Raw genomic sequence first — 21,265 nt, 5'->3', positions numbered from 1 at the left:
TTTGCTGCATTCTGATAACTTAGTTGACTGTACATTCTATATCGATCAATTCACAACCCAAAGAGTTTGACAGTAAGATTAAATGGGCTGTTTGCAGGAGTCAAAATGACCAATTATCTCATATTTTTGTGCAAATGATGACATGTTAACATTGTTTTCTTTTGAAATGAGTTACATAATGCCTCCAGATAGCTAAAAATTAGGAACATTTTAATCCTTGTGCTTTAAATCTGTCTGCTTGTTCAAATCTCAAATCTTGGCAAACACAGGCCCATCATTTTAAGTGCTATAAAAACAGTTTGCCAGAAAACTTAAAAGTAACAGAAATTATAAACATCTGTGCTCCGGGAAATACACTATTTAGTCAATTCATGAACTCTTGCACTGATTTGAGAACTAAAAGAAATTTTTAAAAATGTGGATAAAGTGATATGTAAATAAAGCTGACAAATTTTCCTAGCTGGTTCATTGCATTCTTGCTTGCCTTGAGCACCCTCTCAAGCTTCAGTCTTAATATTTGCCGTATGTGGAGAGTGTCAATAGGTGAGACCTATATTCTTTAGAGTTTAGAAGAATGAGAATAGATCCAACTGAAACTTAGTAAATTCTTGCAAAGGCTGGAAACAAGCAGAAGCCTAGGACTAGGGCGTACAGTCTCTGAATAAGGGATAGGCTGTTTGGGTCTGAGGTGAGGGAAATATTTTTCATTCACCATCTGGAATTTTCCACTTAAGAAGCTATAAAGGCCTGATCATTAAGATCATTAAATGTGTTAGTCTGACGTCAGTAATTGGGGAAAATGCCGGAATCAAAGGACCTGAAAACATTTGTTGGGAGAAATAATAATGATTTGGCAGAATCCACAAAGATTTATGAAAGGAAAATCATGTTTAACTAATTTATTGAGAATGCATCTAGTAAAGTAAATGAAGGGGAAAACGATGAATGTGGTCTATTTGAGTTCAAGAGCAAGGTAGAGCCAATGCAATTTGGAGGAATGTAAAAATAATGTTGATAACGCGTAATTTGACCCAATGCAAAATGTGTGGGGGAAAAGCAAATCTATTTCTTGTTTGCAGGCTAGGTAGGATACCGCAGGGGTTGGTGCCTGATTTTCAGCTGTTGCTATTGGTTTATTGGTGCTGTTGGCATTGCTATCGGTTTATTGGTGCCTAATGTACAGTGATGTAATACAAAAACATGTTTTGCATGCTATCCAGGCAAATCATACCATACATGAGTACATCAAGGTAGTGCATAAAGAGAAAATAAAAACATAGTACAGAAGATAGTGTTACAGCTACAGAGAAACTGCAGTTACAAAATGTGCATGGTTTGCATGAAGTTAGATTGGGAGTTCGTGAATACATCCTTGGCATTCGAGATAAGGTCAGTTCAAAGGTCTGAAAACACCTGGAAAGAAGCTGTTTATGGTTCTGGCCCCGTTCCTCTTCACCCTGTATACAGCAGACTTTAACTATGTCTGACACATGCCACATTTAGAAATATTCAGATGATACATCGATTGTGGCATGTGTAAGGAACGGGCAGGAGGAGGAATACAGGAACTTGACCAGTTCCTTTTGTGCCTGGAGTGAAGAGAACTGTCTCATCCTGAACACAACTAAGACTAAAGAGATGGTGGTTAACTTTGGCAGGTCCAAGCTCCCCCTTCAGCCGGTCAACGCTGCAGGGGCAGACATATAAATACCTTGGAGTGCACCTTGATAACAAACTGGACTGGTCTGTCAACTCTGACTCCCTCTACAAAAAAGGCCAGAGCAGACTCTTTTTCCTCAGAAGGCTCAAATCCTTCAATGTGTGTAATGATATGCTGCACATGTTTTACAACACTGTGGTTGCAAGTGTTATTTTCTACGCTGTTGTCTGCTGGGGCAACAGCATTAGTGCAAAAAACAACAAGAAGCTGGTCAAACTGGTTAAACGAGCTAGCTCAGTGCTGGAGGGGAGAGTAGACTCTGGGATGGATGTGCTTGAGAGGCGTATGAGGCACAAGGTGCAGGTCATCCTGAAAAACCCCGGGCATCCCCTCCATATAATTCTGGAGAGTCAAAAGAGCACTCGGAACAACAACCGGCTACTCTCCCTGCCCTGTAGAACGGAGCGGTTCAGGAGATCCTTCACCCCTGCAGCCATTAGATTTTATAATTCGGACCGCTAGGCTGTAGGAGGATGCATTTTGCAATTTTTAATTGTTAATTATTGGTCTTTTTAAGTATTTATTGCTCTCAGGTAGTGTCCACATTGTATTCTATGTATTTTCTGTCTGCGTTCGTTTTGAATCTGTGGGTTTGTTGATTGGGGGCTTCTGGACATCTGAATTTCCCTGAGGGGATCAATAAAGTATTTATTATTATTATTATTATTATTATTATTATTATTATTATTATTATGAATCTAGTGGTACGTGCTATCAAGCTTTCCTATCTCCTGCCCAACTGGAGAGGAGAGAATAAAGAGAATGATCGGTGTTTGTGGTCTTTGAGTATATTGGCTGTTTACCTGAGGCAGTGTGAAGTGTAGATGAAGTCAATGTGGGGGAGACTAGTGATATACTGGGCTATGTTCACAATGCTTTGCAATTTCTTAAGGCTTTGGGCAGAGCAGTTGCCATACAAGCTATGAAGCATTCTGCTAGGATGCATTCTATGGTGCCTTTCGTTGACTTCAGGAGGAAGAGGAGAGAGGAACCTGCTCCCTTATACATCAAAGGAGACATGGTGGAGAGAGTCAACGACTTTAGGTTCCTGGGAATAAACATCTCCCAGGACCTCAAATGGCAAATGAACACCGTCACTCTCTTGAAGAAGTCTCATCAGCGGCTGTATTTCCTGAGGTCTCTACGGAGAGCTAACGTCTCACAGCCGCTGCTGCTGTCCTTCTATCGGTGCGCCGTGGAAAGTATCCTCACCTATGGAATCCTGGTGTGGTTTGCCAGCTGTACTGTGGCTGAGAGGAGGGCGCTGCAGGGAATTATAAAAACTGCGCAGCGCATTACAAACGCTAACCTGCCCTCCTTGGGTGACATATACAAGGCCCGATGCTTGCGCAGGGCCATAAATATCAAGAAGGACACATCCCACCCTGCCAACCACCTTTTTACTCTGCTACCCTCGGGGAGGCGACTCAGGTCTCTGCAGGCTCGCACCGGTAGACTAAAAAATAGTTTCTACCCATGTGCGGTAAAAGAGCTTAACTCCAATAGTGAATACTGGGAAGCAAGAAGTAACTTCGAGGAATACCGCTAAATTCTTTTAAACTCTTTTAAAAATGTATCTATTATTTTACTATTAACTGTACATATGTGTATTGGTTGTTGTGTTGTATTTCTTTTAACGGAGGAGAAACAAATGGAATTTCGTTGCTCAGTTTTGTGCAATGACAATAAACATATTCTATTCTATTCTATTCTTTGTAGAAATTAGCAAGTAATTGGTGTCCTGCCAAATTTCTTAAACTTCTGAGGAAGTACAGGGATTGGTGTGTCCCTTCTTAACTGTGGTTGAACCAGGCCAAATTTTACCTCGGAACATACTCTCGACCATCTCTACTTCAACACTGCTGGGGTGTCCTGAAATTCATGATTAGCTCCTTCATCTGGTGGTATTGAGGGATATGTTGTTGCTTTGACACCATACTATTAAGCTCTCTATCCCCTTCCTGTATTCTCTTGCCATTGTTTGAGATCTGGCCCACCATGGTGTTGTCACCTGTAAACTTCTAAATGGAGTTAGAGCAGAATTTGGCTACACAGTCGTGGGTGTACAGGGAGTATAGCAAGGGATTGATAATGTAATCTTGTGGGCACTGGTGCTGAGATTTATTGTAGAGAATGTTTTGTTGCATATCATTGCCAATTGTGGTCTAGGAGTCAGAATATTGAGGATCCAGTTACAGATGGGGGTGATAAGTTCTTGATCCGAGAGTTTAGAGATGAGTTTGATTTGAATTATAGTGTTGAAGTTGGAACTATGGTCAATAAATAAGGGTCCAGCGTAGTGTCCTTATTGCACAGTATAGGGCCAGGGAGATGGTTCTGCTTGGACCTGTTGCAGCGATAGGTGAACTGCAATGGATCAAGGCTATCTGGAAGGCTGGAGTTGATATGCACCATGACCAGTCTCTCGAAGCTCAATATAATGGTAGTCATTCAGGCGTGCTACCTTACCTTTCTTTGACACTGGGATGATAGTGATCATAAAGTAGGTGGGAACCTCAGATCAGAGTTGAGTGAAGTTAATGGAGAATGGAACAATAGAATAACTCCAAGCGACAATTGAACAAAGTCGAATAGTGAACAAAGTCCAACAGTCTGTCAGTCCCCTCTCTGTTTTTATCATTTTAAGTATGTTTTAAAAGTTTGATTTAGTGTTTCTTGGTTTGTTTTATGTGGGGGGTTGGGGGGAATCGGAGGAAACCTTTTTCAGTCACTTACCACGACGGAGATTCAATCTTTCTCCGTGTCGCATCTCCGTCCCTCCCCTGTGGCCTAATAACGTGGAGTGGTGCGGCCTTTCCTGAAGACCGGCCTGGAGCTTCAAGCTTGGACGCGGCGTGGACTTACCATCGCGGAGCCTGTCAACCTTTGCCAAGGAACGCCGGTGAAAGGGCTCCGACCCGGGGGCCTGTGGACTTTAACACCGTGAAGAAGCCGACTAGGGAGCTCCATGCTGCGGAGTGTTCTGTTCCATTCCGACGCCGGAATTTCGTTCATCCCGACGCGAGGGCTTGGACATCAGACCGTCGGCAGCGGCGAACTGCGGAGGGTTCAGCCCCGACCACTGGTGAACAAAGGAGGAAGATGACTGAACTTTATTGCCTTCCATTACAGTGAGGAATGTGGATTCCACTGTGGTGGATGTTTATGTTCAATTTTATTTTATATGGCTGTGTGTATTGCTTTTCACTTAGTATGGCTGTATGGTAACCCAAATTTCACTGTACCTTAATTGGTGCATGTGGCAATAATCGCGAACTTGAACTTGACTCTTGATTTACTTTGGAACTTGCTTGAGATCTGTTAACTTTTGACCCAAAAGCATTATGTTTTAAATTTTCTTTCTGAATATGTTTTGACAGATCTCACAGACAAGAAGAGGATCAGAAAGGGTCTTTGGATAAACTTTCAGGGAAACTAGAATCCATTAGTGACATTGATGAGCTAACAACATTGGTGAGCAGTATTGTTGACTTGAGAATGTATGTAATATTTTGTATGGTATTCCAATGTACACTTGATAGTTTGTTTGGAAGATACATCTTCTCCATATTGAGAACCATACATTGGGAACAACTATTATTATAGAAGTTAAATTTTATTAACAACTGCTACAAATGTGAATTGCCCAATTTTTGACCTGGATTGATAAAACGTTTTCACTTGACCCGCTTAGACAATAGATGAACATTTAAGTCATTATCATTTTTCAAATGTAAGGGTGAATTTATGCCAAGATGCTATTTTTGAACTATTATTTGTGAGATTGTTTTCATCTTTAATGACTCCAGGTTTGGAAACTGGACAGAAGAAAGTTTTAATTCAATCCTTATTCTTTGGTGTCACTGGTACCAAGATATATATAGTGGAAAAAATCTGGATAGTTTGCAAAAACCTGCATGATTATAATCAAAAATCATACGTGAATACAATAGCACAAAGGAAAGAGTGTAGAATATAGTGTTGCAATTACATGGAAAATCGAGATTAAAAACAATCTGGCAGTCTACATGTTACAATTAATCATAATGCCCAAAAGCACGAGTGTTAATGAACAGTTACATTTCCATTTATTCAATGACCCCAGCTGGAAAATACATTTGATCATAGGGTGAGGATGGATTGGGCTGTGATGCCTGTCGCAGTTGGCCTTGTCTGTTAGCAATCACTATACAGTGTTTCTTATGAATACACATTTTCTGGAGAACTGGAGTGCACCAGTAAATTATCGTGCGGTTGTTTTCTTGAAGGTAGAGAAAATTATGACATATTCTCCATACCTTACTTTTTTAGCAGTTCTCCCCCCCCCCCCCCCCCCCCCAACCTCTTTCTCCACTCCCTGAAAAACAGTAGCTTGCTGCAGGACATGTTTGAACAAGTGAATTGAGTAATTACACAGTGACTCGTGAGTAGTATATCTGGCATAATATGACTCATGTGAAAATTAAAAACTGCAAATATTGGGAATCTGCAATAGATTGGGCAGCATCTATGGAAAAGAAAACAGCTAACATTTCAAGTCAAAGACTTGAAGACGGAAATGGCAGAGAGAGAATGTTAATGGATTGATAGGGCAAGATGAATAAGACAAAGGGGATATCTCTGATAGGGAGCAGTCAATGTTGTCATAGGATATGTTGTAGAGGCCATATGGTCAATGGGAGCAATTATAAAGAAAATATGAACACAAGCTATCCAATTGAGTGAATTAGAGAATGGAACTCTTGGATATCTTCACTATTCTGGTTCTGAAGTTCCATATAGGAAATCCACATTGTATGTAGATTGCATAGACAACCACTGGGTGGTGCAATAGGCTAGCATGTTGTTATTTTCTGTTTTGCAATCAAAGCTAAAGATACAAATCCACTTTCTTTCTCTTTGTATATTGTTAAAGGAATCCATAGTAGATGCAGTCATAAAATATATCCGTTGAACAAAGTAAACCTATTCTGTCAATGGGGATGGCAATGGGTATTTGGTAATGGATGTTTGGAATGATCTAATCAAGAAGATTGTAGAGTCTCAGCTACCATGGAAATCCAAGACACGGAATTAATTTTTAGATAAATCAGCGTATATAGGCTTAGTGCAGCAAAGTGAAACACATAATTTTATTGGATAGTGGCGCATAGCCAAGGAGCAGAATGGTCCAATCCTATTTGTGTATGTACTTACGTTCTTTTACAATAAGAGATGAACAGTTTTTTCCATTTTCCTTGTGCTAATTGGAACATTGTGACTATCTGGTAAAGAGAGAAATTGTAAATGTGAAGAGGAAGGACATTCTTCAAGTAGGCTTTACTCTGGAAGTAATTAACTCCATGGAGGTGTTGATGGTAAGTCGCTGCATAAAGACAAGATAGACATTTGCTCATTATATTTCAACACAACATATTTTGAAAAGTGAATTGATAGTGAAGTTAAAACACATCTGTGGCCAACACTTCACAGAAATTAATCCTGTCTCCCCAGTTGATTTCAAGTCACCACTGTTGATAATTGATTGTAAGGATGCTTCACAGAAGGAGATGTTTGCCTTGAAACTCTTGATCTTGCATGGAGAATGATGGCAATTATATCAGGTGCAATAGTTCCAGACTGAGGTGAATCCAGGCTGACATCAGTGCAGTGTCATCCACGAAGGGAGTAATTGCAGTTTGAAAAAAATATTTCCAAATAACATTTTATCCTGTTGGGTAAATCATTTGAGGCCAGAGAGGCTGCACATTAACTTTATGTTCAGTAAATGAGCATTTCTGTTATTTAAATCATTTTGTATGAACATGAGCAATAAAAGTCGGAATATTTCTCTCTGCTTTGCCGTTCAATGAAATAATGACTTGTCTTTTACCTCTGCACCATTTTCCTGCACGAAACACAAATCCTTTGATTCTTCTAACATCTCAAAATCCATACATTTGTCTTGAATATGATGGGCCATGGAGCCCTCTGATCCCTCGAAGATAGTGAATTCAATAGTTATGCCATCCTCTGAGTGAAGAAGATTCCTCTCATTTATCCCGGATGACTAACCCTTTATTTTGGGACTAACCTCTGGTTTGAGTCACTCCAGCCAGAGGAAAACATCAACCCCTATAGGAATTTTATATATTTCAAGGAGATCACCTCCTATTCTACTAAAAAGGTGAAGTGGTATAGGCCTAGTCTGCATAATCTCCCTTCCTAGGACAACCCCATTATTGCGGGAATCAATCTGGTGAACTTCAGATACTCTCCCTCCAATGTGGTAGAGTATATCAACCCTTGAGCATGGAAACAAGACCAATTAACAATATTTTGGTCTCAACAGGACTTGGGCAAGGGCATAACAGATTGAATATGATGTGGAAAAAAAGTGAGGTCATCAACTTTAGTGGAAAAAGATAAGAAGGAAATTATTTTTTTAAATGGTGATAGATTGAAAAGTGTTGTTGTTCAGAGGGACCTGGCTATCTTTCTGTATGTGTATTGCTGAAAGTCTTACTCAATTAATCAAGTCTTGGTAAGATACTATATAGAACATTACGCAGATATCTGGTCTCCCCACCTAAAGAGAGATATATTTGCAATTTGGGGGAGGCGAAAGAAGGTTCACCAGATTGATTATTGAGATGGTGGGCCTTTTCCTGTCTGGTTTTGAAGCTTAAGTCTGAGTATATTCAAAACAGAGATCAATAGATTTTTAGATATAGAGGGAATCACACGATGTAAAGTTAGTGCAGGATATGAGGTAGAAGATCAGTCATGATCATATTGAATGGTGGAACAGATGCATAGGGCTGAATAACCGATCCTTGTTTATATTTCGTATGTTCTTTTAAAATTGCCAGGGATTATTTTCATACTGCTATTCCATATGTTACCTAAAGAGGGAAGTATCCCCCAGTATTTATTTCTCTGAGTATGACAGCAAATTGTGTCCTCTTCCTGCATGACAAAAATAGATTAATTAATGATTTTAAACATAACCTTTAGAAAGTGGATGTCGATGCTCAAACGCTCAATTTAATGGATTCCATATTCCGCCATTGTGACATTGCTATTTACAGCCAGTCTCATTCGACCTCAAAATCATATTGTCAGCAAAATTAGGTATTATCGTATGCATGTGCTAGGTGCATTGAAAATGCTAATCATGTAATTTCAAAAATATGTAAACTTGTTGCAAGATTTTTTTGAATAAATTGCTTTATGTAAGCGCCTAATTTACCATGGGATAAACTAATGCTGCAAATTGTGAACCCAACAGGCAATAAGACATACAGGGATGCTGATTTATACCAAGGATAAACACAAAATACTGGAGTAACTCAGTAAGTCAGGCAGCATCCCTGGTGAACATGTATAGACAATGTTTAGGGTCGGAACCCTTCTTCAGAGCTTTAGTTTGAAGAAGGGTTTTGACTCGAAACATTGCCTATCCATGTGCTCCAGAGATGCTGCCTGACCCACTTAGTGACTCCAGCATTTTGTGTCCATCCTTAATATACTGCTAGGTGTCAGTCATGGGATAAAGTTCTTGTTGGTCAATTCCAGGATGACTCCATCCTTTGGAAACATATCGTCTTGGCCATTTTTGGTGGCCAACACTGCCGCGATGTCCAGGACAAGGACTGCCAACTCCTTCTGTGACTTCTCACAACAGTTCAATCTCAAAGCACAGGATGTGAGCACTGATAATAAACTGATAATAGCCATCAAAATCATCGAAGCATTGTACAAAATACTGCTTTCTCAAGGATGAAATTGTGTTGCCTGCATCACTGGGGGCCTTATTCAATGTCTGGGTGTGTAGATTTCATTGCAGAATGCTGCATGCTGAAGAATCTTTACAATCACTTCCAGAAGTTAGTTCTGGAAAAATAGAAAAATGTAAACCTGGAACCTGGAGGTGATGAGGCGTGGGTTGCAGTAGAGAAAACAGGAGTATCAGGAACATCATAAAGGTTTCAAAGGTCTTTTATTGTCACATGTACCAATTAAGGTACAGTGATATGCGAACTACCATACAACCATACAAAAAAAATGCAACAAGACACACAACTACATAAAAGTTAACATAATCATGCGCCACAGTGGATTCCCCACATTCCTCATTATGATGGAAGGCAATAAAGGGCAATCTTCTTGCCCTTTATGTGCAATATCCACAGTTTATTTAATGCAAGAGCAGAAAACAACATAAGGTGGCATTAATCTACTGTATAAACCCAAGATGTTTTCATCTGTGTGCATAGTAAATGGCTTTCCCAGATATTTTAAAACAGTTAATTATTCAACTTGGAGGAGAATGCACATAGTTGAAAGATGTTCCTTGAGATATGCAAAGGCTTTGTATTTGCTCCAACATACATTTTTCCTGTTTCCAGAAAGCTCAACGTTCAATCAAATTTCATCTTTTTGGTTTGAATTTGTCATTTGTTTGTGGTTACAAGCATTTGTTTTTGCTGGCAAATATGCTTGTTTCTAGAAAAGTGCTAAATCTATTTCACAATGTGTTTCAGTCCAATGTGCAGAACTGGAACGGTTCTGGTCCACTAAAACGACAGGAGATAGGTTAATATGGTCCTTTTATAGTTGCTTTTGTTAGTGGGGCAGTAATATTTGTCTACAAAAGGGGACCTCATGGCATTGTTAAGAAAGTGCAAGAAACGTGACTTTATAGGTTTCCTAGTGGAATAATGAATCAAGAATCATAGCAAGATATAGCACAGGAACCTTTGGTCCATTTTGTCCATGCCAAGCATAAACCACCTAATTATATTATTCCCTTATTTTATCCCCAACCTTCTCATCAACTACGATCTGTGAATCTGTGGACTGGTCATTGGCAAGTTAGACAAATGTAGAGTTAACTAATAGCTACCTGGTGGGGAAAACAAGTTGAAAATAATTAAATATCATAAAATTCAGAAGAGAACCATTTACGATGAAAAACATCAAATGCTGGAAAAACAGATCGGGCAACATTTGTAGAAAGAGAAAGTTACATTTCTGGTTGAAGACCTATCATCTGAACTGAAAAGACCATTTATTCTAATGTTTTTTATTTATGTCATGAAGGTTGGAACAGCTTTTCAGAATATTTTAGAGACTGAAAATTGGTATTGTTGCTGAAGAGGGTAGTTTTAAGCCGTAGGCTACAGGACAATATTGGTTTTGTTTTAGTTTAATTTTGTTTAGAGATACAGTATGGAAACAGGCCATTCGGCCCACCAAGTCCACATTGACCAATGATCACCAGTATACGTTCAATTCTACAATATCAGACATTGATGAGTTGGTAAACTGGGTAGAGCAATGACAGATGAAATGTAATCCATATAGAGGTGAGGCGATGCACATTGGAAGGACTAATAAAGCTAGGATATAGACAGTGAATGCTGGGTCCTCAGGAGTTTTCAGGAACAGAGGGATCTTAGTGAACAAGTATCCTGATCAGATAAGATGGTCAAGTCAGCATCCAGGATTCTAGTCTTCATTATCTGGGGGATAGAATATGATGGAGATTATGGTACCATTACGCAAAACATCAGTTAAACCAACATTTTACATAGTAGTGTAGCGGCGCCTGCTAGCGCACGCAGATATCGAACCCGGCGTTTGGAAGCCGCGGTCACGTGACTCGGGAGGGGCTGTTGTTTTCACGCGTTTTTTCCCCTGCGCGCGTTAGTTCAGTGCTGACCACCGATGTGGCCAGACATGTCTGTTAAACCTGTATGCTACAACATGAACTTTCGAATAAAGTTTTGTTGAAAACGCCAGGAGTCGTTTATCAGACCGCCAAAGTAGGACCATAACAAAGTTTTATGGTGTTAAAGTACTATTGGAGTTCTGGTTATGTGATTGCACTAGGGAAGGTACAGAGGAGGTTCTCTAGTTTATAATTCCCGACATGAGGAGGTATGTCTGTAAAATACTACCACGTTCTTCCTTAAGGTTTTTGTGATACATTTGTTTCCTGCTCTGGATATCTGAATGAATAATATAATAGAAGATGAATGCTTTTCCACTCATGCCTCTTTGTGTAAAACAAACATCTTTGTGGTTGGAAAGCAATTTAATTTAATTTGAATAATTACTGAAACTTATGATACTTTTTATCAATGGGGAAGATTATAATTTATGGGCATATGGATTCCATTTTATCAATAGATGTTAATTTGGCAGCCGTTCTCCAGAATTCGTGTTACCATTTCGGCACCAAGGACTGCATGCCATTCACAGTAGAACAGTTCAGGGATTCAATGACCAGAGACTGCCAAAGTACTGTCAGTTTTTGATTATGGGTTCAGTGAACCAAAGAAAATATTAATAATGAAAATATAAATAAATTACATATCTTAAGGAATGTTGACTAAAGTACCTTTATAATTATACATATTATCCAAATGTAGAAATCAAAATGCCAGCCTACACTTGAAAAAAACTGTATTGAAAGGAAAATTGAATACTTTTACATTTACTTTTGTTTATCCAAAATGTTTCTTTTCATCTGTTTGGTCTATTGAATATTTTTATCTAAATTTACTATTTTCCTTTTATAAATTTCCCAGAATCTAGTCATTGCTGGACAGGCCTGCATTTATTGCCCATCTCTGAGTATCCTTGAGAGCATTATAGTGAGTTGCCTTCTTGAAAAACTGCAGTCTTTCATGTGAAGGTACTCCCACAGTGGTATTGGGTAGCTCCATGATTTAAACCCAGTGATAGTGAAAGTTATTTTCCATTTAGAGTTGTGTGTGATTTGGAGGAGAATCTGCAGGCTTTGGTGTCATTCATGAAGGTAGAGGTTGCAGATTTGGAAGGTGCTGACAGAGTAGTTTAAGTGACTATGATACATTTTGTAGCTGATACATGCTGTGGTCACAGTGTACCATTGTTGCCAACTGTGAAATAGGCTTATTTGTCTTGTTAAAGATATTAAGAATTGTTGAAGTTTCATTCATTTATATTCTCTGAGATTCATTGGCTTGTGGTGATGGAGAAATATTCCATAGACCCCCAAGAGTGATGTCTTCTGGATCTTATGCTCTTGCTGTACTCTTGCATGGTAATGATGCACAGGAGAGGTTGCAGGTAGTGAATTATCCACAATCTCCTTAATGATGGAGCAAGCAGATCCATGTATGGCTGCAAAGGCAGAATAGGGTTACATTGGAAAAATAACTCCTATTGCATGGTGTGCCATGACACAGAATCTGGCCACAATTTACCAAGAATGTTTAACCAAAATGGACAGTATACCCCATGCCCCGAGTGTTTCCCAATCAGAAACCTTGGATGAACTTTGAGATCCGCACTCTCCTGAAGTCCAGACACAGGGCATTCACTTCCAACGATACAGTGGCCTACATGAAGACCAGATACGACCTTGGTAAGGCCATCAAAAAGGCCAAAAGGGACTTCTGCTCCAAACTGGAGGACGAGACAGATGTTCGGCAGCTGTGGCAGGGTCTGAATGCAATCACCTCCTACAAGGCAAAACCAGGAGGCAGCTCGAATGCCGGTGTAACATCACTCCCTGACGAGCTCAATGCGTTTTACGCACGCTTTGACAGGGAGAATACCGATGTGCCTTCCCGATCCCCCATTCGCTGTGATGGCATTTCAGTCTCAGTCACAGAGGCCGATGTCAGGAAATCCTTCAGAGGGGTGAACCCCCGAAAAGCACCTGGACCTGATGGTATACCCGGCCGTGTTCTAAAAACCTGTGCGGACCAACTGGCGGGAGTTTTTACGGACATTTTCAACCTCTCACTTCTGAGGTCTGAGGTCCCCACCTGCTTTAAAAGGGCATCAATTATACCGGTGCCCAAGAAGAGTAAGGTGACGTGCCTCAATGACTATCGACCAGTAGCACTAACGCCGGTGGTGATGAAGTGCTTTGAGAGGTTGATCATGGAGCAAATCAACTCCTACATCGACAAAAACCTGGACCCACTGCAGTTCGCATACCGCCACAACAGATCAACGGTGGATGCGATCTTGCTGGCCCTCCACTCCGCACTGGACCACTTGGACAACAAAAACTCATATGTCAGGCTGTTATTCATTGATTACAGCTCGGCATTTAACACAATCATCCCCTCCAAACTGGTTACCAAACTCGTAGAACTGGGTCTCTGCACATCCCTCTGCAACTGGATCCTCGACTTCCTCGTCCACAGACCACAGTCTGTTCGTATTGGTGGAAATGTGTCAGCCTCAATAACAATCAGCACGGGAGCACCTCAAGGCTGCGTGCTCAGCCCCCTGCTGTACTCACTCTATACCCATGACTGCGTAGCGAACCACAGTGCGAACTCCATCATCAAGTTCGCTGACGACACCACTATTGTGGGGCGTATCACTGATGGGGATGAGTCAGAGTACAGAAGAGAGATCGAGCAACTGTCCACATGGTGCCAGCGCAATAACCTGGCCCTCAACACCAGCAAAACCAAGGAACTGATTGTGGACTTTGGAAGGAGTAGGAGGGGGACCCACAGCCCCATTTATATCAACGGGTCGATGGTTGAAAGGGTCAAGAACTTCAAATTCCTGGGGGTGCACATCTCTGAAGATCTTTCCTGGTCCGAGAACACTAACGCAATTATCAAAAAAGCTCATCAGCGCCTCTACTTCCTGAGAAGATTACGGAGAGTCGGATTGTCCAGGAAGACTCTCTCTAACTTCTACAGGTGCACAGTCGAGAGCATGCTGACCGGTTGCATCGTGGCTTGGTTCGGAAATTTGAGCGCCCTGGAGAGGAAAAGACTACAAAAAGTCGTAAACACTGCCCAGTCCATCATCGGCTCTGACCTTCCTTCCATCGAGGGGATTTATCGCAGTCGCTGCCTCAAAAAGGCTGGCAGTATCATCAAAGACCCTCACCATCCTGGCCACACACTCATCTCCCTGCTACCTTCAGGTAGAAGGTACAGGAGCCTGAAGACTGCAACAACCAGGTTCAGGAATAGCTACTTCCCCTCAGCCGTCAGGCTATTAAACCTGGCTCGGACAAAACTCTGATTATTAGCAACCACTTTCTGTTATTTGCACTACCAGTTTATTTATTCATGTGTGTATATATTTATATCGTGGTATATGGACACATTTATCTGTTTTGTAGTAAATGCCTACTATTTTCTGTGTGCTTAAGCAAAGCAAGAATTTCATTGTCCTATACAGGGACACATGACAATAAACTCACTTGAACTTGAACTTGAACTTGCTAAACATGACAAGTACAGGCTTCTATCAGATCCAAACACGCAGTTATGTCATGGAGACAGAGGTGGCGCTGTGAAATCTGGTAGCACTTCGCCATAAATCTGCACAAAGGTGGGAAATGTGTGATAATCATTGTGTACCCATGATGGAGTAGGTTTATCTTTCGGAAGCTGGGTCCATGACTAAGTGGTCCTTTTCAGGATACCCACTTCAGGATGCATTTATAAAGATAATTTGAAACTTTTTTGAGTAGGTTTTTTTGTATTTTTAGCATCAAGATTTAAAATTCATTTTTTATGATTTAATTTATTTTTTGTATTTCAACAGCTCCGAAATGCAGGTGAATATGAAGAACGTAAACTGATTAGAGCTGCTATGCGTAAACTTCGTGAGCAGGAGATTGAAGGTGGGTCAGGCTATGCCCTTCATGTATAAATATATTTGATGAACGGATATTTATGTAGCACACAAAATAAACTGTAGATTAGTTAGAGGTAAATCTTAATTTATGATTGCTGGTGCTAAACATGTAGTCTCCAACAACACAATGGAGTGCGGTACATGAAGTGAGAATGACTTTGCCAATAATGTTACACGTATTTATCGGTAACAATTTTGTCTTCATCATCTTTAACTACATTTACACTTGCTTGCTTGCAATTTAATATAACTACAAGAATATTAAATCTGACATAATGCAAATAGAAATTTGAGCATTTTACTGAGCTAAGATTAGCTGGCTCGATATGGATCACTTATCAACAGCATTCAGTCAGATCACTTTACTTTAGACTTTTGAGATGTAGCGCAGAAACAGGCCCTTCAGCCCACAATCAATAATCCCATACACTAACACTATCCTACACACTTGGGATAATAAATGTGTGCAGTGAAGACACACTTGTCCAAGAGTTAATAAATAAAATTGAAGTGGTTCGGTGCAGCCCAATCCAAATGGATGATAGAGGATGTGGCTATTATTGTCAATCATGCCAAAGACCTGGGATTGGTTGCAAATTAAGATCAGAGTTTAATTATTTTTACCACGATCAATTTTTGGTAATTTGAGAGTTTTGTTACGATGGCATGGTAGTATCCAATGCCTATTAAATGGGTAAGAATCTGGGAGACGACTTCGTATTCAAGAAATTTGGAGATAATTTGGAGGTTGAAGATGGGATTGTATTTTTGGATGGAGGGGGAGTATCATGGCGGATTTGAAGAAGAAAGAGACAATATCTGAGGAGAGTCAATTGTTAAGACATTGCCTAACATGGGAGGCAGAAAGGAAACTTGGCTGGGAAGAGAATTGTGGGAACAGAAGTAATGGTTAAAATGTCTTTGGGAAAGGCATGAAGGAAGATAGAAGTGGATAAACTGGAGAAAGCTACATGTTTGTGGAATGATTGAGGAATTAAACACTGATGGGGATGAGGTGGACTCTTTTATACCTTGAATAATGACATAAACTATTCTGCTTCTACTTGAGAGAGCAGAAAAGACCTAGCATAACTTCCAAATATGTAAGACTTTTTTCAACTATATACTTTTGTACACTATTGAAGAAATGTCACCCTTGAGTTCTCAAGTCTCTCCACTTTGGTATGACCTTCTGGCTCTGTTTGGAGAGTGCTAGCAACAAAAATGTTGAGTCAATGCACATAGGCAGCCTGACAAATTGGCAAATTGAGTGCTGTTGAAAATGAGCTGCCTTCCACAAGCTAACCTAAGTAATATGAGAGTGTTTTTCCAAAACTTTACAACTCTAACTAATTTTCTCTCCATTTCTTCAGCTGCATCCATTGGGGACAGGCCAATTGGAAGACCAGTCCATAATGGAGCACATGAGATAGAAAAGAAATCTACTGTTTACCGACAGGACATCACTCCACAGACAGTATGTTCAAACAAGGACCATTTGGCGAAATGTGAGGAGAATGTTCTTCGAACGTTGGTGAGTGTTTTGTTAAAATGATGAATAATGTTTAAAACAACAACAAAGATTCTGGAACCATGGAGCTGGTCAGGCAACATTTGTGGAGGAAGAAACAGTCAACCTTTCAGGCCAAGGGTCTTCATCAGAACTGGAGATTGAGAAAATAAGCATGTTTTAAGTTGCACAGATGGGAAGGGGGAAAAGAAAATTGAGGGAATGTCTTTGATAAGATTATTGAAGTAACAGTTGGTTTTGGTTCTGGAGATTAAAGAGAAAATCACCAAAGAACATGTTTGAACCACAAGATAGAAAATACTACAGATGTTGGAAATTTGAAACCAAAGAGAGCTCTGAAATGAAGCAGCACATCTGGAGAGAGTAAAAGTGAGTTGATGTTATAAGTGAATCATCTTCGATCTGAATTGCCCAGTTCTGACAGAAACAGAAATGACTGGTTACTTGAAATAGCAATTCCCAAGGTTCGATATTAAATTCAACAACGTGCCCAGATGGAAGGTGTTCCTTGAGTTCGCATGAGGTTTTATTGCAAAAACGTAAGAGGTTAAAGACAGAGGTCAGAGTGGGAGTAGGATAGAGATTTAAAGTGGTAGGCAGCTACAAACTCAAGGTCACTCTCTTCTCTTGGAGGATAGTGAATCTTCTCACGGTAAATAGTTAATCATGGGGAATTCTCTGTTCCCGAGGGCGGTGGAGGCCAGATCATTAGGGGAATGGTTGTGGAATAATCTAGTCTTAACATCTACGTTCTAAAATAGGATATTTCTCTTTCATTTTCATGCTGAGAACAACTAAAGCCAAATTCACCCCAAAAAATGAATGGAGCGAATTATCCCAAAATGATTTTTGTCAGCTCAATGTATAAGGATGCTATGTGATTAAATTGTGCAAAACATAAAGAAGGACTTGCAATATCCAATGTTAACTTCATGATTATCCTTCTGCATTACTATGCCTAGTCATGCACAATCGCATCTTACAACACTTAACATCTGACATATACATAGCCTGCCAACAGCATGAACTATCTTGCTCAAACAGATCTTTACAGCTAACATGAAACCTCAATGCTATGATTTTTCAAGAACAGGTTCAAGCCTTGGGTATTTGGTGCTTGGGGACCTGCTTTGGGCAAGCCCATAGTTATAAGTTTAAACTTTGTGAAACATTTTTGAAGGGCCACAGTCACCAACATCCTACACGCACAATACCCTATTTCAGTCTCGATAATGAATGCGGATTCCACCCTCGCTCACCACCCAGCCTTCAGGGTCCCCTTTTCTCCAATTAATTTCCCCAAAACTGATGCCTTGATCCATATCATCCCCACCTCTACTACTCCAAATCTCGAGACCAGCGAATTGGTCCCACAATATATATATTTTTTCTATGTACTATATTCCACAAAAATGAAATGTTTCGAGGAAGACATTCAAGCATGTATTCCCTAAAGGTTGTTTATTTTGCACAGAACACTGTTCTTTGTACTTTATAGAATTTTACATTGGCATGCCTTGGACATCCACCTAGACAGAGCCACATTCACCTGGTTTAATCTAAATGCAAAACTGTTAACCAAGCATTCAACAATACAATACAATACAATACAATACAATACAATACAATACAATACAATACGGGTTTATTCGTCACATTGCACATAAAGTGTAAGTGAAATGAATATGTCAGCAGCGATACAATGAGAAAGAACACACAATACACAATAAGAATTTCACAATTCAGCATTAGATAAAGAGTAGCTTTGTCAGACTAAATATCACCGTGAAGATGAACCAGTTAGGACCTGAAAACTGGAAACTGCCAAAATGGCACAAGGCATCTGAGATGTCAAGGATATCAGAGTTGTAACTGCAAAGGAACTGGGCCACAGGTGAAAAAATTGAATCACGGTAAGGGAAATAAATTTGGACGGGCTTAAAAAAAGTTCTGCCCATATAGCCCTGCTTGTGGATCTTAGGGGGACGGTAGAAGCAGACTATTACTTGGAAAAATATTGACCTTGAAATTGTATACTTTATCAAAAGGCTTTTGTGTATTACGCGACCCAATATCAATTAAATACAAAGAAAAATTGTGTACTTGCAGTGAATTTCACAAAGTCTACATTTTTCCTTCTGGGCTCTCCATAGGTACAACATGCCAAAGATTTTGATTGACCAATGCTTGGCTTGCTGATTAGCTGGTGACTCATACAAAAATGTGCCTTAATGTTGCTTATAGTGCGTGCTTTGTCATTACTTAAATCAAATCTGCCTGAGCAGGTTCTGGTGGTGGAGCCCAGTGCAAGGAGCTTTGAATAGGAGTAAGTAATATACTTGTCTGTTGTGACAAATAAAACTGTCTGATTTTTTAATCAAGAAACCAGCAAAGACGTCAACTAATGCAATTGCTGAATATGTGGAAGGTGCTCTCGTAAAAGAGCTTATTTATCCTTGCTATCTTCACCAAGAATAATTGACTTTGCCTATGTAGAATTGCATTTGTCCTATAAATACTGGAACTTGATCTTGGATTGTGGACATGGTATATAAATAAGCTTGATTTTGCACCTATATTTGTGCTTTGTCTACTCAAAGGGGCTAAAGAAATGCTTCTAATAGAGGCATGTGGTTCCCTTCAATAACAGTGATAAGCAATGAGCTTGAGCAAAATGTGTAAACCAAGCTACATTAGTGACTAACACCTTTTCTTGTTGTGATTTTCTCAACATTGTTGGAGATGTCAAGCACGGTCATTAGCAGGTAAAGAATGCAAATCTCCATTTGATTGCTGTCTTCTGCCCATTTTTATCTACAGCATTTATTTTAAAATGTTGTATCTGTATTCATTTCCTTTCTGCACAAGTGAACCTCGAGTTGTCTCGTTAACAATAGTTTCATCAGTGTGATATTCAGAGCAAGCTTTAGAAATGTCTGCTTTGTGACATCTCAAACTTTGAGCAGGTACATTTCACCTGTAAAGTTTTGAACCAAATAAGTTTCTCTTTTATCTTCCAACCCCTGTTCAATTTCATTTAATTTCTTTTTACTTTCCTCATTATTTTCTTCTTTCTCTTTTCTCTCTTCACCTCCTCAGAGAGATAGAAACAAGAAAGGAACAAAAGCAAAGATTAGCACAAATGTATTAGAGAACAGTAAAAGGATGCCTGCATTCTTTGACTGTATATGCAAGACATCAGAAGATTGACTACATTATTGTATAAATTGTAAGTGTGTGCACCATCTGTCTACAGGCCTAAACATGCTTTTGTTGTACTGTTTTTTGTAAACAATCCCATTATAAATTCTTGTATTCATTATATTGCAAACTGCCTTTGTGAACTTGTTTGGTTGTCAATTAGGCTGCCTGTCCCACTGAATTACTCCAGCATTTTCTATCTTCAGTGTATAACCAGCATCTGCAGTTCCTTCCCACAAATTGGATTTGATTGTTGAGCCTTTTATCCTGTATATCATTATCATTTAATCTCAAGACTGCATTTGGTCTTGACTTGTCTTCTGTAATAATAGGAGCTTGACTTATCTGGTCAAAATCCAATGTAGGACTAGATTTTATTTGAACTACTGTGCACGTTACATCTTGTATCAAAATTTAGATTACTGTGGTAGCCAGATTTAAAATGCTGTGGAATGAAATTGAACAGTATTCAGTACCAATGCAGTACCAATAGTCCATTCAGTAGGAATAAATTAATCTGTAGTTGAGTTATCCATTTGATTTCTAAATATTTTTACATTTGTATTAAGTAGTTACATGTGCTTTTATTGGGTAATACAACATAATTACTGTTGATTTCTTGTTTCATTGATATTAATTTCACTCAGTTTAATTTAATAGTCTATATTCTACAGTAGCATCCTGATTTCGATTGTCGCATTTAGGCATACAGCAGAATATTTGACAGATGAATACTTGCATTCCCCTGCAGTCATTCTTTTTTTTCAGCTTCATTCCCCTTTAGAGTTTATGAAAGAAAAACTGACAGCCCACAATGCATTGAAATGTAGTTTCATAATTCAATAGACAATAGACAATAAGTGCAGGAGTAGGCCTTTCAGCCTTTCGAGCCAGCACCGCCTTTCAATGTGATCATGGCTGATCATCCCCAACCAGTACCCCGTTCCTGCCTTCTCCCCATATCCCCTGACTCCATTATTTTTAAGAGCCCTATCTAGCTCTCGCTTGAAAGCATCCAGAGAACCCGCCTCCACCGCACTTTGAGGCAGAGAATTTCACAGACTCACCACTCTCTGTGAGAAAGTTCAGTTCCATAAATTCTGTTTTTCCCCTTTAGAGTTAAGCAATTAACAATTTTTTTCCCCGGATTGAAACAT

General features: G+C 39.6%; 1 protein-coding gene across 4 annotated transcripts in view; it reads left to right on the top strand.

Annotated features, from left to right (window-relative positions):
• The window catches only part of smtn (smoothelin), a 177,284-nt gene that overhangs the window by 54,146 nt on the left and 101,873 nt on the right, over positions 1-21,265 (top strand). For all 4 annotated transcript variants that reach the window (XR_004415737.1, XM_033043698.1, XM_033043696.1 and 1 more), the window contains exons 3-5: positions 5,101-5,194; positions 15,284-15,362; positions 16,750-16,910. Coding sequence is in view for 3 of the 4 variants with exons in the window: in XM_033043698.1 (XP_032899589.1) it covers positions 5,101-5,194; positions 15,284-15,362; positions 16,750-16,910 (334 nt within the window). In the remaining variant the exon portion in view is untranslated. The remainder of the gene's footprint in view (positions 1-5,100; positions 5,195-15,283; positions 15,363-16,749; positions 16,911-21,265) is intronic.

This window comes from Amblyraja radiata, chromosome 25 (assembly GCF_010909765.2).
Source record: "Amblyraja radiata isolate CabotCenter1 chromosome 25, sAmbRad1.1.pri, whole genome shotgun sequence".
Taxonomy (NCBI): Eukaryota; Metazoa; Chordata; class Chondrichthyes; order Rajiformes; family Rajidae; genus Amblyraja; species Amblyraja radiata.
This window is presented reverse-complemented; position numbering and strand designations above follow the sequence as displayed.